Source organism: Ammospiza caudacuta, chromosome 5 (assembly GCF_027887145.1).
Source record: "Ammospiza caudacuta isolate bAmmCau1 chromosome 5, bAmmCau1.pri, whole genome shotgun sequence".
NCBI classification, from domain to species: domain Eukaryota; kingdom Metazoa; phylum Chordata; class Aves; order Passeriformes; family Passerellidae; genus Ammospiza; species Ammospiza caudacuta.
Genome location: NC_080597.1, coordinates 32,379,948 through 32,405,227, shown reverse-complemented (window position 1 = coordinate 32,405,227; position 25,280 = coordinate 32,379,948). Strand labels below are relative to the sequence as shown.

The 25,280-nt window shown below is 39.6% G+C and overlaps 1 protein-coding gene across 4 annotated transcripts in view; it reads right to left on the bottom strand.

Annotated features, from left to right (window-relative positions):
• ANKS1B (ankyrin repeat and sterile alpha motif domain containing 1B) overlaps nucleotides 1-25,280 on the bottom strand; it is a 412,748-nt gene that overhangs the window by 34,705 nt on the left and 352,763 nt on the right. For 3 of the 4 annotated variants that reach the window (XM_058804621.1, XM_058804622.1, XM_058804623.1), the window contains 2 exons: nucleotides 14,208-14,315; nucleotides 8,773-8,952 (listed from right to left, as the gene is read on the bottom strand). In XM_058804621.1, coding sequence (XP_058660604.1) covers nucleotides 8,773-8,952; nucleotides 14,208-14,315 — 288 coding nt within the window. The remainder of the gene's footprint in view (nucleotides 1-8,772; nucleotides 8,953-14,207; nucleotides 14,316-25,280) is intronic. The other variant, XM_058804625.1, reaches the window with a different exon arrangement.

The following is a 25,280-nucleotide window of genomic DNA, read 5'->3' as shown; positions in this document are numbered from 1 at the left end:
ACAGCAGTGTAAAACTCATTACTCAGTTTTGCTTTCATTAATGTTTGAATGACTAAGGTATGGAAATGCAGTGCAGATGGAACATTAATTTATGGATGGTAATGAATTCAAATTCAGAAATCAACCTTTTCCTTGCCCCATTGTAGAAATATTTAGCATTTACTATATACATAGTTTATATCTTCAAAGTACTTAAAATTTTTAACAAAATACCCAGGAGAAGTACCTAAAGTTGCATATCCCTGTGGTGGAGGGGAAGGAACCAAGGTAAGGAAAAAGGTTAAGTGAATATCAGAGGCCAAAAAACAGGCAGTAGAAAGAGGAATGAGGATTAGTCTTCAAACACTCACAACTTTCAGCTCCCAAAACATATGCTCTCAATAAAGCCCTGAAGAACTCACTCTGTGCATACACTCCCACCACAGTAAACACAAATACGCTTGGGCACCCAATACCACTGACACAGAGGCTCTGTGAAAGAGTTTAACAAAGAACATTTTCCTAAGTAATATGGCAAAGAAGAGCAAAACAACAGCATCATCTATTGCCTGATTAATATCAAATATGTCATTATCTTAATACTTCCCAAAAGATAAATGCTCACAAGTAAGGTCACAGCAAGATTCTGCTATCATATCCTTTTTGTGGTGTCCCATGCATAAAAGGTTGCCCTGTCCAGTCACGGTGGGACACAACTCTGACAAGAAGGAGGGGCAAAGAAAGGGTGAAAAGAATTATCCAGGGAAAACTTTAGGCTTCCTTCTTATAGACTAGCAAAACATGGCTGATAATCTGAAGAAAGAAAGTAACTACAAGACTGATCATAGAAATCATATGCTTTCTAAGGAGAGGAAAGTGGCAGTAAAGAATACCTGGACAGTACACACAGGTGCAGCAGGAGCCAGGGGGAAGGCAGTCCAGATGCATTCATGACAGCTCAATGAGTTTCACTCAATGGCACGTTAGGAGATGTTAAAGATTTACCTAGATTAGGAGTAACTATCCTTGAAAAGTCACAGAAGATACTAAAGGACCAAAGAAGGGCTAAAAGAGTGTTTAAGGAAGGTTCAGAAGGTTACAGCCAACCTCACTGCAGGGACCAGTAAGTGACTAGAAAAGTTTAAAAATCCAGTCACCATCCCCTGGTTTTCATGACCTTCTGACATAATTCCTGGCCATCTGAAATAAAACACTCAGGAATATATTTATGCATGTGTATATTTGTATCTATGCATACATTATTGAGAATAACAAAGAAAAAGTGTAATATTGCCTCCATGTGCTACCAAGACAGTTTCTATGCGCCAAGAAAAATTCAAGATGTTCACAATGAGGTCCTTCAGTATGAATCATCTCAGATCAAATTTCCTTCCTGCGTTGGAAAACTGGCCAATTAAATTAGCAGCAGCAAGGAGAAGTACAGCAAGACTTGGACACTGTGTGACTCCTGATGCAGCATGTTTCAAGGATGATTATTGGTATTTAAGCACAAATGGACTGAACATGTCAAGGCAATTTGCAAGGACCTGCTCCATGCTGTGGCTTGGAGGAGTGCCAGTGCTCTCTAAGGAGGATCCTGAAGTGAGGGACTTCTCAGAATGGGGTAAGAACTGAAAACAGGTCTGATGACCTACAGATCAGTCAGATTAAATTTAGTAGGATTACACAGAGAAATACAACAGCAAATAAATTAGCAAAGTGATTTAGGTTAGGGGAAGTCAAAAAAGATCTGAAAGTTTCAGTATACTTCAAATTAGATAGAGCAGTCTTTCAGAAGAATAAGGATATAAATCACAGGATAATTCATGCTGCAAGGAAGCTCAGGAAAGCTCCACTCCAACTGCAGCTCAGAGCAGGAGCAGCTGTGAGATGAGACCAGATTTCTCAGGGCTTCATCCTGTCATGTCTTGAAAACCGCAAGGACAGACTCTGTGAACAACCGGTCCCCCTGCTTTCCTGTCCATATGGAGAGAAAGCTCCTTGTGGCATCCAGAGTCCCTCTTTCAGTTTTAGTACCCAAAGCCACGTCTTCTCCAGCCAGCCATGGTTGTTCAGACTCTCCTCAGAGGGCAACTGCTTCAGGTCCCAACCATCTCGGTGCCCCTTTGCTGAATTTACTTCTCCCATTATGAAAAACCTCGGGTATTTAATAAAAGTAGATGCTGCATCCCTGAATGTTCTCAAAGCTCTGGGAAGAGCTTGCCTTACTAGCAGAAATAACTGCAAATTCTCCTTCCCACAAAAAAAAAAAAAAAAAAAAAAATCTTCAGAGATTTAGAGTGAAATTTGAAATTTGTATTTCTTTCAGAGAAGCAGAAACTCAAAATGTCACTTCTTATTAGAAGAATTACACACTGTGCAGCGGTGTATTTCTTCTTCTGCTGCTGAAAATACTTTACATGAAAATTTCCAGGCAACAACTGGGCCCCTAGGGCTGGCTCTGTTGCAGGCAAGAAGTGGGTGATGGGTGAGCTCCTTCTCATTGACAATACCCCTTCTGCTGGTGCTGCCAGCTTCCAGTGTATCCCAGCCTCTTAGCCTTGCAGAGAGGATACAAACTTCTGGACAAACACCAATGAAGTTAATCAGACTACAGGTATCGACCTTTCTGCAAAAAAAAATACCTCCAAACAACAAAAATACTCCTTCAGAAAAGCACCCCATACTCTAAGCACAGCTTTTTTCCAGCAGATCAAAAATGTATATGTTAGATATTAAAATTCAGTTTTCATAAAATCTTTTCAATGTAGGCCTTCTAGTTCACAAGAGCGAGTGTGAAAAGCAGTAAATTAATAAAGAACATTTTTCCTTTTCCTGGTGTGCTATTTACAGCTAAAGTTTGGATCATTAATACTGAATACAGAAGAGGCTTCCTCAATTCCATTTGCTGAAGCAGCTTGTAGGTACGATCCACCTCACATGAATTCAGTTCTAAAATATTAGCTTCTGTACCATTCTTGAAAAAATTCTCTCTCTCTGTTCAGACAGAAATTAAGAAGACTTCTTACAATGTCTTACAATCAGTTTACTTGTCCATTGCCCAGAGCAGTGTTGGATACCCATCCATGGAAGTGTTCAAGGCCATGTTGAACTTTGAACTTTGAGAAATCTGCTCTTGTCCCTGCTCAGGAGGTTGGAACTGGATGATCCAACCCAGTGATGGTTCTGATTCTATGAAATACACAATTCTCAAGGGATCTATGGAAGAAAATGGGCTGAAATTTACAGATCAAGATACAGCCATCTACGGTGTTTGCATCTGTGTGAATTACAAATACAACTGCCAGCAATAGATGTAGCTAAGCATTTTTCTTTTGATGTTAAATTGAAGGTCGTCACAGTTCAGTCATCTTTCCATATTAAAAATATAATGCACCTAAAATATGAACCTTAGAGAATTTTGTTTGGATTTTTTTTTTTAGATAGCTGTCTATTTATCCTCCCAACATAAACTATTTTATGTTATAAAAAAAAGGAAATAAGTAGCCTAAGAAGTAACAAGAGAATGAATCTAGATGACCATATTTCTGTATTTATTGCTTCATAAATCAACTAGTAAAGAATTCTGTTATTTCATGAGTAATTTCAACTATATCTTCTTCACTGCTTCTTAGATAATCTCATTTTACACACCAGTATTATCTTGGGCATATTTTTCCTCATTCACAGTAATATTTAAATCCTTCAAAAGCAGAGGAGATAAGAAAACAAACACGAAACAAGTAAAAAAAAAAGTCATACTGTGGTTTTAAGTTACAAAACTAAAGATGACATTTTAGGCTCCTTCAAACTTTCTATATCATCTTACTCAACCTGCAACATCCCTGTATGTCAGTTTTCCTAGCTGAAAAACAGAAAATATGATTTTAAATCACAGCCCAACAGCGCACTGGAAATACAAATGCATTAATATCTGTGAAGTGTTAGGAAGACATTGCTAAGTTGAAAGTATTATTTCAGAAAGAAGCATTAATATAAACCTGCCTTTGCTAATTCTGTTTTTTGTTGTTGTTGTTGTTGTTTTTATGACATTTCTCCACTTCTGTAGATAAAGAATATGTTTACTAAATCCATTTAAATTATTGTCCCCTGCATAAGAATCCTAACCCAGGAATGAATTATTGTATCTTACAAAATAATGTTAAAAGGCAGAATCCCAACAATCAGGACAGGTTTGCTTCACACTTACTGAGCAGCCATTACAATGACCTTACATTGAAGCCATCTTGCATTTAGGAGAAAAAACCTAAAAATTTAAAAAAGCAAGAACCCTCAGACCATGTGACTGAAGCACGCAGAAAGGCTTTCAAAATTAAGTCTGAGTTCAGCAGCTCTGGGCAAGAACTTCTCTTGTCAGCCTTTGTGAACAAATTTTTCAACTCTCTCAGATCTTATAAGATCTCTTCCTTCCATGACAGCTCTCTGGGGTGCCCCCATAGGGGCCATGACTGGGTTTACCCTCCTAGAAAGGTTACTCTGACTCACCACTCCAGGCTGGAGCTGTCCCCAGAGAGGCTCCTGCCCACTGCCCCCCAAAAGGACAGACCTGTCCCAGCTCGGGCTGTGCCGCAGGTTCAGGAGGTGTGACAGCATCAGGGGACACCTGCCCCTGCTCTCCCTTTGCAAGGAGCGCCGTGGGCAGGGGTGCTTCCTGCACCTCCCTGCAGGCCTGCCATGGCAAGGATGGTTCTGTTCCTCCCTCCTGGCTCAGGGCAGGGTGCAGAGCTCGGAGCACCACGGCAAGAGGTCTTATGGACCAGGGTGGCTAAAAGCACGACACACCTCTGGCTCACGTAACAAATAGCCAGTGCCTTGGGGCTGGCAGTCTGGAACATGCTTGCAGCTGGTACCTGAAGCTTCTCTCCTGCCTGGAGAATTGCAAATCCTACAAAGGTGGTGTTTTGACTGATGTCTTTTAATGAACATGGCTGTGATTCCTTTCAACCTCCAAAGTTCTTCCCTGCACCTATTTCAGGGGTGAATGAAGAGCCCAATCCCTTCAATGGGACTCCTCCTCCTATCGATTTTGGTTCCAAAGTACTCAAGCTTTGCCTGCATGATTTCACTTCTATTTTAAAGGTTTAGGCAATCTTAAGAACAACCTCAGCTATTTTAAACTACATCAATTTGATCATACTAACCTACAGTTTGCAGGCTCAAAATTCAACATCCACAGCTAATGATGACTCAGACTACTAATTTCTTCCTAGATTTTTTTCCTCCCTTTTCTTTGGAAAATAAACCATCTCACAACCTCTTGTATATTTTGGCAGTTATGATTTATACAACCATCACAGACATCACAGACTTTCGGAGCTGGATGATCAATGGGGGAGTTGGATGACCAAACCTATTCCATTGGGGAATCTAAATTGGTTAGACTCATTGTTTATATCACAATTTTCCCCTTAGGGCACAAATAGTCTGCTAGGGAACTGTAAATGAAGGTACATGCTGGCCTTGAGACAAAACCACCCACATTAAGTAAATTTAAATCAGTGCTTCCTCCAGGAAACAAAGAGTTGTATTACTTACAAGCAGATTTGATTATGGTTTGAAGAACTGTTTGAACACATCTAGCACATCAAAGGAAAACAGATTTAAGCTGCTGTTCTCATTGTTTAAGAAATATTGGTTGATTGATGCAAAGAACAACATGATTGATGACTCCCTGTAACAGTTTAGTGGAAACACAGACCATAGTAAAGATGGAAATATCCAATTTCATCAAAATATCTTTGGATTTTATATTTTAAATTAAGGATGAGATAGTCTCATTCTAACATTTTTTTAAATAAAATCAAGTTCATGAAAGCAATACAGTAAATAAGTTCATAACACCATTTTGGCCTCTCTCTTCAAGGCCATAAAAACACCCACTAATCTCATAATCCAGAACATACCCAAAACTTCCAAAACACCACAGCATCCATTTGTGCACATTTGTGAACTACAGCATCCAGTACACATGCAGATTCATACAGCAGCATGCAAACAGCCTGGCAAAGAAAGGGTTAAGACAAAAGAACATTCTCAAAGCAATTCAAATAATCCCTCTGGATCATTCTGTAGGTGAAAAGTATTGTAGCTGGGAAGCTGGACTGGTATCAGTTCAGAAATTGCTGCTGATCTGACACAAGCCAAAAGAACCAGCAAACTGCAAGGAGAAAGTTGCTAGATGAAAGAAAAACCCAAAAAACCCCACAACACACAGAGCAGAAGGTTTATGTTAAGAATCAGTTGGATCTCCTTTGCTTTGCAGAAACAATTATTTTACTTTTAATTTCAAAGAGGCTTTGGGGGAAAAGACTGAAGGAAATATAGTTCATTTTGGCAGAGCACACATTGCACAAAATAAATTTAAGAATCTATTTTTGGGCTAGAATGATTGAAGAAATCCCTGATTAGTGTCTTAATGGGGTGAATCCAATTTATTGAGAATGATCACCAGAGGGAGTCATTGACTTTCCCATTAAAGTCAAAAGGAATTTTACATACATCAGGAATGCAGAATTTGGGGGTAGAGCTGAAAAAGACTTCAAACAGATTGGAGTTCAGGGAATAACACAAACCACGCTTTATGGATTTAATCTGAATCCATTTTCCCCTTTGGAGTCCCAAAGGATGACAGCTATATTCAATGGTTAAAATTAGAGAGAAGGCACTGAAGTCATCCATTCAGTGGGTACACACCCACAACAACAACAGAAAAAAAACCCAACAAAAACCCTAAAAACCACAAGCAAAACCCCCCCCCCCAAAAAAAAAAAAAAAAAAAAACAAAAACCCCAAAAACCAATCATCCACTCACTCACCCACCCAACCAACCAAAACTCCCCATCAACAAAAAAAGTCCCTCAAGCACTTAATTGGTTGTGCAGGAGTTTGGAGTGGTATAAGTAATCACTGCTCAGTTTTCTCTTTGGACATGTAGCATAACAGTCCTTCTGGAAATACAGTATTCAACAACACAAAGAAAATCTCCAGGTGTCATTTATTAGAGTATGCCATACCTCTTGGGAATATCAGTAAAACAAAGGAGGGAAACGGAGTCAGAAAAAATTGTTAGCATAGGGGTGTTTTTTTGTTTTGTATTATTTTTTGTCTTCAATGCTAGTGACTTAGAGTTAGGGATATGTGAGCAAAGTGATAAAAGGAACTAATTAGACAAACCAGCGTATTCAGCCACAAGCAAGTGTGCATTTTATGCTCAAATACCTACATTTCATTAAATATTTTCATTTTAAGAACCTGTCTTTTCTTTGCTGGACTTCAACTCAACCACATTCTTGCCACAAAAGCCCAGCAGACTTTGGTTTGAAAACAACCTCATTCACTCAGCAACTTTCTCCTTAATTCTGTACTAGAATATTTTAGAGCAGAAAATCAGATTAAAAAAGGGCAAGGCTACAGCCCCACCCAAACAAATGCAATTTCACTTCCTTAGAAATGTCCTCTGAACAAATGGAATTCAATTTGCTTCTGTGTTCCCAGGTAATGGCAGCACCTTGCTTTGTTTGTTTTTATTTAATTACTTCTTGCTCATGTAATTAGCTGACAGACTGCAGCCTTTTGTTCATTATAATACAGTTATTTGCATAGCTGTTTCCATTTTGAGGCTGAATTTTGGACAGAGGCTCTATTTTGGGTTGTGGCAGGCAGAGCCACTGCTGGGAAGCCTCATGCAGGGAAGCATGCAGCAACCTGGTCCTTCGTGGAATGAGTTGCTCCAGGAACTGCCCTGGCTGCCCATCTGCTTCTGACGGCAAATCAAGTCCTGTTTCCAGCATGCAGCATAAGACCTGGCTGTCCTTCATCATCATAGGTATCAATGAAAACCAGTTGAGCTCATTCTAAAGCATTTTTACCAACAGACTGTCCATGCATGATCTAGTGCTTTAGACTGAATGTTAGAAAAAATTTCTTCACTGAACGGGGTGGTCAGGCATTGGAGTGAGCTGTCCAGGGAAGTGGTTCAATCATCATCCCTGGAACTGTTCAAACAACATGTAGGTGTGGCTCTTTGGGATGTGGTTTAGTGAAGAACATGGCAGTGCTGAGTTAAGGGTTGGAGTTGAAAACCTTAAGGGTCTTTTCCATCCTACATGGTTCTATGGTTCTGTGGCATCACTCAGAGTATGCTTAATTTAAAGTTATCAGTACTCTTTCAGTGGTTGGATGCAAAAAATTTAGACATGGAGGCTACCTTAAGCTTTCTTTCATGAACAGCTTGATTTAATGCCCAGTTGAGTCTAGTGCTATTCAAATAATTTTTTGTATAGTTAAATCTTATTTTTAAATAATCAAAATATATCCCCAGATCACAGTTTTGCAGAATGCTGACCCTTCCCATTAATAAATGCAGCAATCATCACCCTTCAAGTCCTCTGAGTTTCCAGCAGTGAACTGATGCAAGCTTACTTTCATTTGTGTTGCTCAGAATTTCAGTAATCTGCACCTTATTATGAAAATGAGGGGCAGAGTCAGTGCTGGGGGAAGACTGCACACTCTGGTGCACAGGAGCCACCTTCATCTCAGCCTCCATGCACCTAAACACCCTCAGCCCTCTGCCTCTGAGGAGAGATTGTACACCAACACATCAATTTACACTACTTGAAATATAGGGAGCTGGAACAGACAGCTTGGAAAAATTGTCAACCTTTGTTGTTTACAACTCAGCCTTCATATACAGCCCTCTGCTGTGGTCAGGACTAGTCCTGTAACCCAGAGCAGCAAGGCCCAGCCTTTTAATGGCACCGGTTTTAGTCCTACCTGTGCCATCTGCCTCTCCAGCTTTGACCGGGGAATATCATCAAAATAGTTTTCATTTCTTCTTCTCCGTGCATCGCCCTGCATGATAATGTGGGGAACGTCCAGGGAGCCACCAGTAGTGAAAGTGCTTTGGCTAAGTGATGGAGACAACTGAGGAGGAGTGTGGTTACCACTGGGTTCCTGGACAGAGAAAGAAAAATGCAGCATAAGAAGAACAGCATACTGCTGACTTCAAATCACACATTTAAAAGTGCATTTGAATTGCTCACGCTAAAAAAATTATGGAACAATTCATGCAGTAGAGATTATTGTGGATGAACTTTTGAGATTTGCTACCTGAAGTGCAGAGCCCATGTGGAAGGAAAAATAGTTCACTGATTACATGAACTAGTGGCAATTTTCCTCCCCAAAAGCTCCCTGTGTAATATATACTCTCTCCTAGAGATAAAACACTGAGCTACTTCTTGTCAAGGCCCAAATAAAGCCATTATTTAGGATTAGCTATTTGTAAGATGAAATACATTCTCACCACTTCTGAGCAGTAAAAGTGATTTGAACACTAGCAACACCTCTTGCTGGAAAAAAGAAACACATGCCCATTTACACAGTATAGACATTTTGTTGCAATTTTTATAGGTTTTACAGAACATCCATTTTAACTTGAAGTACCAGGTATCAGAAACAAGCTAAATACCAATTCCTGGAATGCATGAAAGCATCAGAGCACAAATATTTTACCTGGCTTTTCTCCTTACCTCTACTGGACTGTAATCAGTCAGTGTGCCAATACCACACAGAATCGATACATAAGTGCCACCTAATAAATAAACAGGTCCTCCTGGTGTACATTTCACCAGGACCTGCCACCACACTGCCCACAGCCAGACATTGTGCTGTATGTTTGGAAACATGCAGTCTCTCGCACATGACATCTCTTGTTCAACCAGCTACAAACATCGGTGTCCAGGTCCAGTGTCCCACAGTCTCTTGGAGCTGCATCAGCAGGAGCAGGGAGCTACAGTGCACCGTCCAGTCTGCACCAGCACTGCCCAGTGTGAGCAGGAGAACACTCTCACGGCAACTGAATGGGAAATGCTCCTCTCTTGGGATGCAGGGTTCTGGCAGAAGGTACCCAGGAGCAGGTTTGCTCAGTGCAGACCTTCCCTAAACCACCTGCTGCTGCAATGCTCCATTTCAGTACTCAGCAACAAGAGGGGACCTGAAGATGGTGGAGCAAGCAAAAACCTGCTCCAGTGTGGAAGGTAAAAAAGTTCTGCCTTTTTATTTAAAGAGAGAATTAAAATGGATGATTCATGCATTATTACACTGAGGCAAGCCCAGTTCTGAAAAGCATCAGAACTCCATGCTGTTAATAAACAAGATCTGGTGTAAGAAATCAGAGAGTTGTAATCTCTTCCAAATAGAAAGGAAAGTTCAAGTCATAGTAATGCCTGATATCAATATTTGAAGTGTAGGAGTCTATATCACATTAGTCCTTGCAATCACAGTAATGGATTAGTATTTTTCATGTTGCCAATAAGAAAAATGTTAGGAAAATATAGCTCTTTAGTAATTTTTAATTAACGGGGATTTTAGTTTTTTAAAAAAATTCTCTGGTTTTCCTATGATCTGAGACAAGCACTTGACATTTCCCAGGGCAAAGAAAAGAGTATTTTCCTCTTAGGAACAATCTTTTCCCTCCTTCACAAAAATCCATCTACATTTGGCCCAGTTAAAAGCTTCTGGAAAGCTGTATTCTGCACATGCTCAGTTGGTTTGGTGAGGCATAACCTCTAAAACCCACCCTCCCTGGGCACACATCTCTAACAACATGGTGCACACATTTCTGCTCTGAAAATAACCTGAGTACATGGGCACCAGACAAGATCCTCTTCAGCGAGTGCTACCTGCTGCTTCAGCCAGGAGGGTAACCTCTCTCTGCTCTGGATCAGGATTCACCCACTGTTGCAGGGCCACCAGTGTATGAAAGTGACAGATGAACACAGAGATTCCAGCCCTCATTGAGCTTTTCATATTTTATCAAATTGCTTATGAGGAGGAAATTCACTCTGAGATCTATATTGGAAGATTGCTGGCAAGGCAATACAGACAAGAACTACCGACTCAAGAAATAAAAGAATTACTGAGCCTCTGCATTATGGAACAGTATGTCATTGTACAATTTTATGCTATTTTCTCAAAGTTGTCCTTCACAGCACAGATGGATCCTCAACTGTGCAGCGTGTTGTCATCTACTCAGCACCGTTATCATTAGTTACCATGTAGTCAGTACTTTATTCTTGCCTTGCTTCATGGCCCCAAACCTCTCTCCTAAACCCTTTCTAAATCCTGCTCTGAAGATAAGATGATTAATATTGTCGTAGTCATGATGCTCATAAGTGCTTTACAAATGTCAATTAAATAATTTTCACCACACCTGTGACTTCTGGCATTTCATTATCACTACTTTAGTGTGGGTGACCAGAGACACACAGAAGACAAAGGTTAGAAAGTACCACTCACTCAATCACAACATCTGTTTCTCCATTTCCCAAGTGCTTGAGTTCCAAACTCCATGTCTGCTGATCTAATTTTCAGCACCGCATACTCAGCACTTGTATAAATCAGACTCAAGGCTCCAGTCAAATATGCAGATTGTCAATTAGTGTCTGTTTAGGAGGCAATTAATTAAATAACTTACCACAAATTATCCAAGTTTTTTTGTGGCAAAAACAGGTGTAAGTCTACAGTTTCATAGTTATAGCTATTCCTTTAATCATGAGCCTGTCTCCCATTCTTCCTCACTCCATATCCACCTTTTCACCTCCTTAAACAAAGCTGCAGACCAGGCATGGACACCCTTGCAGGTGTCCATGGCCTCAGTACCACACTGCTGTTAGTCACCAGGTACTCATATTGTGTTTCTACCCAGCTGTGAGTGCAAGGACACATGACCTGCAGGGGTGTCTGATCACATATTTCATTATAAGATCTGCCTCATCCCCTCCCACACCTGCTGCTCCTGTACACCTGGAACCACAGAGGTCAGGGCTGGAAGGGAACTAAAGAGATCCTTTCCCAAGCTGCCTGAGCACACTTCATGTCCCACAGATGTTTGTCTAACCTGAAACAAAGAGGAATTCTCTACAGTGAACTAATTCTTGTGTTAAAATATCATTACTATTTCAACCCTTCTTCTCCAAATTTCTGCCAAAATTGTTTGTACTTCAGTTTAAATTCTGGCCTCCCATGCTGACTGGGTGAGGAAGAGCTCCCATGAAGAACATGGAAACTGGTCCTGTAATTAAAGATTACTCAAAGAAAAGATGCGTTCAAGGAAAGAAAGCAAGATTGCCTAGGTAACCCAAGATCCAGCAATTTCTATACTTTTGTGTATAGAAAAGTATATTTGTATAGTGTCTGTGTGTATATATATGCAATATATATATAACATATATATATGTTTGAATATAGTATATTTGAAATCAAAATAGTGTTTCTTAGTACACAGTAACACACAACAGAGAATAACATATGTTGTGGATATTTTTAAGATTTTAAGGAATTTTTGCTTTTTATCAATACTTCTACTTTGAAATATTTTAAAAGCTAATACAAAACCAGTTAAAAAAGATGAAGCATTAGCTTTGCTTAGCTTGAGCTTGGGAACTTAAAAGTAGACTTTATATAGCAAACTACCTTCTCTACTGATGTAGAGCAGCCTTATCTAGTGGAAAGTGCTCCTGGCCATTGCAAAGAGGGTTGAAACTCGATGATCTTTAAGGTCCCTTCTAATCCAAACTGTTCAGTGATTCTATATAAATCAATCTTACAGCAGCAGCAGACGGTTTATTTAAGCCAATTTTCATGATACAAATTACTGCAGACTACAAACTAAACACTATGTCTTTCTTTTGTGTGAAATGGCATAGTAGCAGTTGATGGGAAAGAAAAACTTCATTCCAAATGCATGTCCTCCTCTTTAGGATTCCCTGTGAAGACTCCAATTGCAAGAGGTGATAAATGACATTTAGCACTGGCCCGCATCAGTAACTCTAGCTGTGCAGCAGCAGACTACTTTTTATCATTTTGACTACAGATGGAGGACATCCAGTTTTCTCTTCCATATTAACTGAGAATATAAAGCCCTGACCAAGAATGTGGCCTGTGGAAACCTTCCCACTTGCTGAGTAGGAATTAATTATCCAGTCCAGAGTATTGAAGGCATTCAGCAAAAAAGTCTGCCTTTTTATCTATTTCTGTTTCTTGGAAGTGTTTTAACACCTGCCACACCTGCCATGCATCAGGAATCATTCACAAAATACATAAATATAAAATACAAGAAAAACATCCACACATTTATGCAATGTGCCTTAGAGCACATTACAGATTTGTCAGACCTTTTTAAATATGGCATTGGGAATAGCTTGAATTAAGGGCTTGGATCTAAAATGTCTGCATGGGGCATCTGAGAATAAGCAGGGTGAAAACAGGTTGGTCACAGAAATTTTAAATACACTTAAAAATAAGCCCTCATTCTGTCTTTCTGTATTTCTATTAACACCAGGAAATTTAACTTGGGAGCACAGACACCCTGTGACATTTTGAAATTTAATCCCAAACAAGATTCCTGTCAAAAATTCAGCCCCATGAAATAATAGGATCCAATCAAATGCGAAAGGTGTGACCTAAAATATCAAAATAAAAATGTTACTATGAACTCTGTTGGAGACAACCCAGTAGGAAGTGGCCATCAGACCACAACTTGGTAAGAGTAGCAGACAACAAGTAAGCAAAGGCATTGGATTGGAGAAACTGAGCGAAGGTAGTGTAATGAGAGATTAAATGTGGTGAAGTGTGGAAAAACCCCAGGGACACTGCAACAAGGTTTCTGAAAGAGGGAATACAAATGAAAATTAAAAACATGATGAAACTTTTGATATACAGACACACCTTAATGGCATTTTTATCTCAACACTTCCAAGATGTTTGCCCTAAAGAAAGCTTAAAGCATATGTCTGAAAAGTAAGTGCAAAACATTTGAAAACATGAAAGGAAAATGGTAACTCTCCTGTAGTATTGATCAGCTGGGCTGGGAATCCTGTGGGCAAATGAAGACATGCATCTTTTACATCCCTGGTCCTGAGTTAGTTTCCTTAGCAAAGAGAAGCTGATACTTCTGAGATTCTACTTATCTCATCCTAAGGCAGACATCTGAAACAGGTCACACAGATCACCCTGTGAAAATGTCAATATATCTCTGCTGGCCACACAGGGAGGTGTGACAGAGCAGGTCAGCCTAAGGCGTCCATAATGTACAGCTCTGAAGGGAGGTAAGTTGAACCACACCCAAAGCAGCCATTGTTTTCATGTGAAGGTTATTAAACCCTTGCTGACTTGTCAAGAAATGAAAACAAATTTTCATGGGCACTCACCCTGAGGGTTATTGACCGAGGTGGTTTCTGAGGAGGATCTTCGTGAAGCCTGTCTCCTAAAGATGCCAGAACACGCTTCCGGTGGCCAATCAAGCTAATTTTTAAGACCTGAAATAATATCAAAAATACATCATTAAAAGAGCACATGGCAACCATTACCTGAACATCCATTCAGATTGAAGCCACTTTCTCTTTAAACCTTTTAACAAATTAGTCCTCTAGACAGGCTGAGCAGACAGGGAACTGTGCAAGGCAAACAATCAGCAGAGAAAATGAGAGGTGAGATCAGAGGAAAAACACTGTAAAATGAAGGAAGAAACTAGAGCATGTATAGGTGCAAAAAACTGGAAAAAAGCAGACTAAAACTTGAGTAAAGAGGAAACAAAAATGAAATGAGGAGAAGGCAGAAGAGCAGGAAGAAAAAAGGGAAGGGAATGAGAAGACTGGAGAAGGAAATGCAAAGGTGCATGCGAACAGTGAGTAATGAGGATTAAAGTGATTCATGGGATGGATGAAGAAAAGAGTGAGAAACAGCCAGTGCTTGCTTAGAGGAGGCAAGAAGGGAAAAAAGGAATTTTAGGATGAGTAAATGTTCCAACTTCTAAATCTATTAACCATGCCTTTAACAGTGTTGCTAGGAAAGGCTTAAAACTGCAAGATTTGGCAGAGGAGGAGGGAATAGTTTCTCTCAAAGTGACCTTGCAGCTGGGAATGCTAAAATTGTTGGTGTGGGAAAACTCCATTTATTATGCTGAATGTTGTTCATCCTCTGCTTGTTTTGAGAAGTGGAAGTCCCGTGGAGAGATCACACACTCTCACGGACATGGGGGAAGCCTTGTGTTATAGAGAGGCAGGAGCCTCTCTATATTCCCTCTATATCCCCTCCTGCCAGCTAGAATGGAGCCATGTCCCTGTCCCTCTGTCACCTGGTGTGGTTAGCAAGGTAATGAAATAAATTCATCCTTTGCATTTTGGCTGTGGTTTGAGGGTTGCCCTTGGTTACCTGTATGTGCAGATTCACACAAAGTAATCTCCAAATATCTCATACAGTTTGTTATTATGTAGAATCATCCTTGTGTAAGAAACACCGGGTGGACAAGCTTTTACCCTGGAGTTGTATTACTTTTTTTATCAGATGCAAAATCACTGTGGCACAGAAACAGGTCCATCAGTGGATACATTCACACACCTCATGCTTGTCCAAACTCCCAGAAAACTGCCAAAAAGTTGTCCCAAATTTACAGCAACTACTCCTCATTTGTATTTCTCTGTGTCCTTGCCTGATACAAAAGCACTGCTCTCAGGAAAAGAGGGAGAGCAGAAGCAGCCAGTTGGAAATTTTAAGTATTAGTGGCAAAAAAAGCATATTTCAATGGTATTCTTTAATGGCTACAATGGCTGTAGTGTAGAGTGTATAGCAGCACTAATTGTAGCAGCAAAGCCTCTGCTCTGCAAACAGCAGTGTCCTTACATAACTCCTCCAGACTGTACGTGTGGTTTCATACTCCAGAGCTGCCTCCATTCCCTCTCAGAAAACAGTACTTCCCCCTATATTTAGGACCACCGTGTGTCAACACCCTTCAGCTGAGAGGAAGTTCTCACTCAACCTAGAAAAAGTAATAGTCCCCAAAAAACCTGGAAATGCTGCATCTTAAATGAACAACTACCTCAGCTTAAGCGGTAGCACTCAGAGCTGCAATTCATGAGAACAAACAAAACCCAAACCCCAGCAACTCCCCTGCTACATCTCTTAGATGCAGGATCTCAAAATATGGTACAGCAACATGCTGTCATTATTCCAGTGTCCATGCCTACCCATCCATTGTCCTGCCCATCCACGTGCACACGAATCCATCCACGTTTCCTCTGTTAGATGTCTCTGTGCCATCTGATACTGCTGAACATCAATAACCCCTTTGCTGCCCACATCTCCAGAGTGATGGGCTATGACATGGAGCAGATGGAGCCTTCCCCTGAGAGGCAGCTCACAGGGCTGCTGCAGACCCTGCAGCTCAGCAGCGGGCACACGCTGCGCTCCCACAAACCACCCTGCTATGTGCTGTCCTTTCAGCCTAAATCTAGAGAAGCACGAGCAAAGCTGAGATAATGCAGCACACAGAGAAATGCCTGAGGCATGCAGGAGACTTAGTTATGTATTCAGTTTACACTGAGTGTTAAACAGAAGGGTGCACAGTTTATCTCTGTATTTAACTATGTGAAACACGTGAATGAACCACAGCTGCTTTAGACATTACTCAGGTAATGCACTTCAGTGAACTTGCTTTTTTCATAATGCTTCCCCATCAACAAGATCATTTATCCAGAGATTTTTAAGCCAAGCTAAAGTTCTTTGGGTTGTTTCAAGGTCCTCAGCACTCTGACTGCCTTATTAGCTATATCAAACCACACAAAGCAATTTTCTTTGACTTCACAGAGCTGTTGAACAACAGGAGAGAACAAGGCATGTGTCTTGAGGGATACACACATAAGAGATTAGCAGACAGGTTTCAATGACTAAATTATTTCAAAAACTGTTCTCAATTTGAAGGTAATACAGCTCTTTAAACAGCACAGGCACTGCTAAGCTTACTCCACATTTTGTTTTTCTATTATAATGGTGGTCACCCCAAATGTGAATGGCAGGGAGTTAACGATGCAACCTACAGAAACATATGGTCCCCAAGCAACAGGCAGCTGCATCCCAGCCTCATCTGGAGCACATACCCCATTAACTGAAGACAGCTGTATTCTTCTGGAAATTACTCCCTAGCAATTTTCTTACTTGGAAAACCTGTTTCCCAATGTAAAATACTGTTTTCTGAAACACTGCTACATATGAGTTATGAGGGTTTAACAAACATCCTGAAACTCTGGAAACTTGTCCTGCGATGGATTATCCTTGACAGTATTTATCAAAAATGTCAAATATCACAAATATAGGTCAACAGTGTAGAATGGTACAGCTGCCTGAAGCAGTACCATAGAAATACTTTACAGTTGAAAGTCTTGCACTAAAACAGCCCACAAGGTAGCCTTCCTGGTATATAATTTCTATAAATCAGGTTACAGTGAACACTGAACTAACACTGAAAACAGTCAATACAGTGCACCTAAGTGTCATGCAGTGAGGCATTTTGTCAAATGGATTGTAGCCCCCTTACTACACAACAATGAAATGAGTGTGGCTGCAGGAATCAGCAACAACATGTCGTCAAACTCTTCAGAGTAGCTCAAGGCTGTCCACAGTATGTTATTTCATCACTGGGACAAAAGGAAAAGAAAAAAGAAGCATGTACATGATATGCTTCTTTCCACACTGATGGCAGGATACCCGAGACAAGAATGATATTACTCCATTTCACGTATTTGAAGCTGCAGTACAATTAAAAGAGAATGGGGCAAGTCATTCATCCAAAGCACTGACATGCACAAAAATTTAATCTTATTTTTACTTTTGTACTCTGCAATGATTAGCATACAAAATGAAATTCCACTAGGAAATGTAAGAAATTCACAAATATAGCCAATGTAACACTTCGCATTTAGATCTCTGGTTTAGTTGACAGATGTTTCAAAAGATACATGTAGCCCAATAACTCCCTGATGACTGTGTATGTGCAAATGCTGGAATTAATGAGTTATTCCACCTAAAAATGAGCTTTATTTCTGCAACATTCTTCTGCCTGATCTTTTCTCTAATTGAATAAAGATATTTAATACTGCATGATTCTACATTTTTTTCCAGAATATTACAAATAATACTGAAATTCAAGACATTAATTCTCCTTCTTTTGGAATAATCTGAAAAATTTTTGTATGGACTAAAATTAGGATCATAATAGCACAAGAGGTCTGGACTAAATAGCAACTGGACACTAGGAACCACCTACAAAATATAAAATTAAAGAGCGATCAGAACAATGCTAGTGATTCTCCAGTAGCAGGATCAGACACCAGAATTCAAGAAAAAAATGGTAAATGCAAGCCAAAAAAATGGGATCTTCCTATTTCTTCAAGAAAACAGCTCAAAATACTTGCTAAAATCAATACTATTAACCATTTTACTGCTGGTCATATTGGAATAAACTCCAAGCTATCTGGAATTACAGATGAAGGGATACATTTGATTATTACCCTTCTCCTGCCGCAATGCTGCCTCACAGGGCTAATCCTAAAACATGGCAGGGCCCAGAATAGCCAGAAAGTGACCCCAGATCAACTGTGCAGCTCACCTGACCAAGGGGATTGAAAATTACAAAAGGATTAAACATACTTGTATAAATTTTCAGCATCAATTTTACACATCCTAACCACAGAACTGCCGTCAATGTTAACAGCTAAAACAAATATACAAACAAAACCCACCAAACAAAAAAAAAAGGTAAAAGCCCTCTATATTCTGCATTCTGACCAAGATTACTTGGTGTAATTGGTATATTTTGAAAATTAAATAGGCCCAAGTAATCTATGATACTTAAACTCAAAGAGGGCAGGTTTAGATTAGAATTAAAAAGAAATTCTTTACTGTGAGGCTAGTGAGGCACTGGAGCAGGCTGCCCAGAGGAGTTGTGGATGCCCCATCCCTAGAAGGGCTCAAGGCCAGGCTGGATGGGGCTCTGAGCAACCTGATCCAGGGGCAGGTGGCATGTCCATGGCAAGGGGCATGGAACTGGGTGCTCTTCAAGGCCCCCTCCAACCCAAACCACCCTGTGATTCTGTGAATGCCCAGTGGCTTTAGCAGCACCAGACAAAGCCAAATCCAGTCAAATCATATCAGACTTCTACTGCATTTTTCACACGGGAATACTTTAAGCTCTTTCTCAGCACATGGCAACAGAGAAGCACCAAGGCATCCTGCTGGCCAGAGGCTTGCTGCAGCTTCTCTGGTGTCCACATCTGCAGGAGAGGCAAGTGTTTATTATGCCTAGGAAGACACCTGTAAGAGACGTGTTATTTCATATCACAATGATTTCACATCATAAGGATATGAAATATGTGTCACAATCCTGTGGAATTAATTACCCAATTGGAAACTGATGTCAGTTGTCTTGATGACAGCATTTCACAAAGGCCAATGGCTGTCTTCTAAATCCCATTTCTAGATGTTATCATGAGGAACTGATGTTTCTTTGGTCCCCTATCACTCAAATAAATAACTGAGATGCAGATTTCCATTTAAGGCCATTGAGAAGGCAAAGGCCAAGAGTCTCCTCCAAGTAAACTTGCCATTGCCACCCCAGGTCGGGCTGAGAGAATTCATTATTTTTTGTAGGGGTGCTCAGGAAAGATTTCGTCCTGACTTGGCCAATCGAGCCATTTTTATCATTAAAGTGTTTTCCAAATTTGCTAACAGAAAATACCAGGTGCCAGTATTTTGGCTCCACTAAAGATAAAAATAGTAACAGTAATTTTGAGCTTGTAATCAATAAGCATTAATATTTAAGTGAAAAAAATCTATTTAATATTTCCCTTTAAAAACCTAGGAAAATGCAGTGAAATAAGACTTGGCTGAAACTGATACCTGGCCATTTTGACTCCTGAGGATGTGTCTCAGGTTGCATGCTGGACTGTTTCTTAAAAACAATTTTTTAATTAAAAGGTTAAATACACAGCTTCTTAAGAAATAAGTCACAGTTCAATCATTTTACAAGCCTCAGATGTAATGATAAACATTACATTTGTGCATTTTTGTCACATTAGTCTCAAACCCCCATATATCAGAAATCCTAAAGATCTGTTGTACATACAAACACCAAGATTGTTACAATAATGATTACCTATTCTAAGAGGCAGGGCTGAAAATATTATTTATGTGAAAAATGGCAAGCACTAAGCAGGTCTGTACATAAAGGAAAGCATTCCGTTTTCACAGGAAGTAAGTAGAAAAACTATTAGAGAGTTTGAAAGGTGGACCACATTCCCAAATGTGTGCTAGAAGACAGACTGTTCCCTCCACTGAGGACTTTCATTTTCACCTGTGTGTCGAGCTAATGATAGATCCAGTTACTGGTTCAGATCTGATCTGAAGAATGTGTGGTCACGGAGACCACAAGCACTTACTCCTTGAGGTCTTCAGAGTTAATCGTGTAGCACTACAGGAGAGCAATTGCAGTACCAATGTGTTATCCCACAACATTTTGCAGGATTACTTACACAGAAGATAAATTATAATTAAAGTTACTGGTAGTATAACACACTTCATAATGAGCTAATAATTTATTTATCTATTTTTAATAGGCAATTATCAGCAAAGCACATTAATCTGTACACAAGCATGAAATACAGCTCATGTAATGAGAAATAAGAGATGAAATAAAATCTCTATAGAAAATTTTAATAGCTCTAAAATGGATCCTTTTTTTCTGATTTTGATCTATTTTCATTGCAGACTTACTTAATTCCAAGCAAAAAGAAAAAAAAAAACAAACATTCAAGCCTATTTAGAGAATGAGACACTTTTTTACTAAGTAAATGGCTTTTTAAAAAACCTTCTAATAACACAGAATAATAAGAGTTTTTACCATATCAGAAGAAGCAAACAGCTATTCACTGTCTGGAGTAAAAATGCAGATTACTCTAGCTCACCATCATAACCAAGGCTGTCATGAAAAGGTAAGCTCTGCAATATATGAATATTATCAGTCAATTATAAAGATATTAATATATTAGGATTGGAAATGGTTTATTTCTATATAATGCAATTATTTAATCTGATAAAAATTGCAGCAAAAATAGTGAAGAACCTAAGATGGTGTAGTATCTTCTACTACTAATGAAAGTACCTCTATGTTTTTTTGATTTCTCTTTTAAATCAGCATCATTTAGATATAAAATGATTGCAGAAAGACTGTTATCAACATACAGATGGAAAACCCAAACACTGGAGAGAAGAACCTGGACTGAGGATTAGAACTAACATTGTTAAGAAATTTTATTCAGAACAGACCTATCTTCTCAGTATATTTGCCAGTTACCAGATGTATGCATGAAGACCTAATTACTATTGCATCATAATCATTTCAGTTTAGTGAAACTATTTTTCTGTATTGTAAAACATTCACATTAAAAGCATTGATTCCACTCCTGAATAGATATTCAAGCCAGACCAAAGTTCAAGGCAGATCTATGCACAGAGGCTGTGGTTTCATTCTGGCTCTGCTATAATAGAGCCACAAAACCATGGAAATAATTTAAGTTGGGAAAGGCCCTTAAGGCCACTGAGTCCAACCACAGAACTAAAACTGCCAGGTCCAACACTACACCATGTCCCTAAGTGCCACTCCTAGACATCTTCTAAATATGTTCAGGAATGGTGACTCCACCACTTCCCTGGGCAGCCTGTGCCAGTGCCTGACAATGGTTTTGGTGAAGAAATTTTTTCCCAATATCCAAACTGAACCTCCCCTGGTGCAGCTTGAGGTGATTTCCTTTTGTCCTGTCACTTGTAACTTGGGAGAAGAGGCCATCTCCCACCTGGTTACAGCCTTCTTTCTGGTGGTTGTAGAGACCAATAAGGTTCCCTCTGCGCCTCCTTTTCTCCAGACTAAGCATCCCCAGCTCCCTCAGCCACTCTTCATCAGACTTGTGCTCCAGACCCTTCCCCAGCTCCGTTGCCTGTTGAAGTGAGGGGGAGAACGACCATCCTATAATGCATCGAACTCCAACTTTATTGATCGATCCGTCACTTTAAATAACAGTGTTAATTAACTTCATGCATATTCCAAAATACAGCTTTATGATAGGCTAACAGAGAAAACTCTAACCACTCCTTTTGTTTTACAATACCGTTGATTGTTTACATCAAACAAAATCAGTGTTCACACTGTGATACGATCGGTTCCCAAAACTTCCATAACTGTTCCCAGGGTGCCATCTTTTCCCAGAGAGGATGTTACCTTTGTTATGGGAAGACTGCCTGAGAACTTTATTGCTTATACAAGGATGCCTGAGAGAGACTAATTGTTTATAGAAGTCAGGCTGGAAACTGCTTTGAAACTGCTTCACAGCTACCTGTTACTTTTCTCTCAGCTGCATGGCTTCATGGCCTTTTTCTTTAAGCCATGCTTGAACTAAACTCCCGACATTTCCCCCGTCTTTTTCTTTAAAAGAAAGGAGGTTAGTTTGCCACATTTTCTCTATCATCCTACTAACCATTTTTTGGATACAGCTACAGAAACAAGGTAATATAAGTAAAAACAATAAGAGTACTCCTAATATCCCTATAGCATATGTTATAAGGTTTCTTAGCCAGGGTCTCAATCCAAAACTTTTAAGCCACCCATCAATACCTAATCCTTCTTCTTCCTTAAGCTTATTAAGTCCTAGCCGTAGCTCTTTTATCTTAGCATGAATAGATACAGAATGATCAGATAAATTCATGCAACACATTCCTTCAAACTCTTCACACCCATGGCCTTGAGCTAATAATAAGAAATCTATAGCAGCTCTATTTTGTAAATCAGTGTGGTTAACACTTTGTACATCTGAAGATAACATATCTAATATCTGTGAAGTTTTATTTAGTTCACCCTTAGCCCAACACCCTATTTGTTTTGCTAGAGTCAATGCTTTGCTTGCAGCACCCCAGGGTAGGAAAGCTGAAACCATCACTTGTTTAAATTTACTCCAGAACCACGGATCTCCTATTTGGCTACAGTCCAAGTCATGTAAGCTACGCTTTTGCCTGCTTACCTGATGACTTAATTGCATCAGCACAGATATATTAGGGTGAAATAGTGATAACTTGCCTAAATAACAAGGTCCACCCTGAGGTTGAGCAGGTATACCATTCCAGGCTCTATCTCCGCAAATTAGAAATATTCCTGTAGGTAACTTCTTAGGTGTCATGATGCTAGAGCCTTTACAATGGCTGTAGAGTTGTTTAGACACTATGTTTGGCTTTAGGGCTGAATCCAAAGTTGCCCATGTTTGTTTATATGGATTCATCTTTTGAGGATTAAAATAATCAAAGTTAAACCATCCACCATCAGAAGTGCTGGTCATGCTAGCATTTGCACTTCCAAAAAGCTCCAACTCCTCAGGTGGAGAATGCAAAGGAATATTAAGAGATTGAACTAACAGGCATTGACGGTAGCCATCACTCTGACTGGCAGTGTACCCTTTAGGCAATTTAATATTTACCATACTGTGCATACATAAAGCACGATTATTAATAAGACTGCAGAATTCTTGAGGAGACGATACTGGCAATGCTGAGACAAAGCGACGACTGATTAATCTGTCTAGCAAGTGTTATTCATACATTATCTCTAGGTTGACTAAAATGTGTTAACTTAAATTCTTCAGCTACCACTACACTAAATAATATAATAAAAGGAAACCTCATTTTTCTGGTTTTACTTTGACCTTCTTCTTCTTGTCAGTTTTTAACCTTTAACCCTTTTCAAAATACACTGTACCTCCCACCGATAATAAGCCAAGATTTTCTGCTCATGTGTTTCATAAAGATCTAAAGCTGAGGCAGTGTTTAGTCCTGTTTCGTTCCGTAGAGCCCACTCCCAATTATGTTCCCAGTTATGTCTATGATTACAGGTATCACACCATAAACGAGAAAGTGACAACTGATCCACCCAAAAGGTCTCATCACAACCTCCACAACACAGTGCAACCCAAGCAGCACAATGTGGGCTGTGACATTCAAGGCAGTTCTCTTTTGCCGATCCTTTTATATGGAAAAATGATAATGATTCAATAATGTCAATCAGTTCCCTGGTTGTCCGGCAACAGCGTTTTATCCCAAAGGGTTAAAACCACCCTCAGCTGAGCTACAATGTCTGGCCTCATCAGGCATTGCACGGTAGGTGGTAATTGGACTAAGAAAAGAAAGCTGTTAGCTGTTTTCATTCATGTGAACCTGGAGAGGAGGTGAATGACAAGTCTGAAAACGATCCTTTCTGTCCTTGAGATTTTCACATCCACCTCTTCCCTGGGTTTCTCAAAAATGTTCAAAATCGGTTTTATAGTCTGTAATCCTTTAGTCATTTGGCTGAAATGGCATCAGCTGGGCGATTCTCAGTCCTTTGTTGATTTGGAGTGGAGAGAAAGTAGTATGCACTTGAAGCACTTAAAATACTTAACTTAGCAGACTTATTTTCAAATTAATAGAACTTAACTGGCTTCAAAATTCTATGGGCTAACTGTGCTACACTCTTTGCAACATAAGAATAGGCAATTCTAATAACTAAATAGTATTTTCAGCTAGCAAGGTTTCTCTGATGTTTACAACAACACTTTGTTTAAATCAACAGAACTTACATGTAAAATCTCTTAATTCTAACAAAACTTAACAAAATCTAACTGATTTTAGACTTATTTGTAAATAATGTAAGATCAAACTTAACAGAATCTAACTTATCTTAAACCTAATATGATTTAACCTTAACAGACCTCGAAACTTAACAGCAAATAAACTTAACAAACTTAACCTTAATAGTATTTAGCATTTAATTTAACTTAAACTACTTAATAACAGATAAAACTTACTATAGACATAAAATATAGCATTTACTATAACTTACTTACAGGCCCGATTCTAAAATATTAAGCTAAAATAACTTTGTTCACGTGTTTGCTATAGCATTTCTATATCAAAAAACACACTCACAACATCTCACTCATACAATCAGTCTAACATATCTTAACATTTTTAAACTTTTCAAAATATAATTCTAGAGTCTGATGTTCCACTGACTGAGCCATCCGGGCTTCTGATGTTAAAGTCTCTGCCAATACAGGTGATTTCAAGACAGCATACCAATGCCGAGCCAAACCGGCCGAAATTTGACCCATGCATACAGTACGCTGATTCCTGTTTCACAGTCTCTGCCAGGAAAAACTAAAGTGCCTTTAACTTTCCTTGTTTACCATCACTGGTTTCTTAATTTCAACAGGGATCTTTTCCTTTTGTTGACAAAAGTTACATCCATTAGGCTGTTAGGTCTTAAACTGAAGCTTTTGCCGGCTGTGGGGGGAGGGAGAAACGCTCCCGCTGCAAAAAGCGCTCCAGTCCCGCGGTGCGTGTGTCGGAGCGGGCGAAAACTCCCCCCCCTGCGC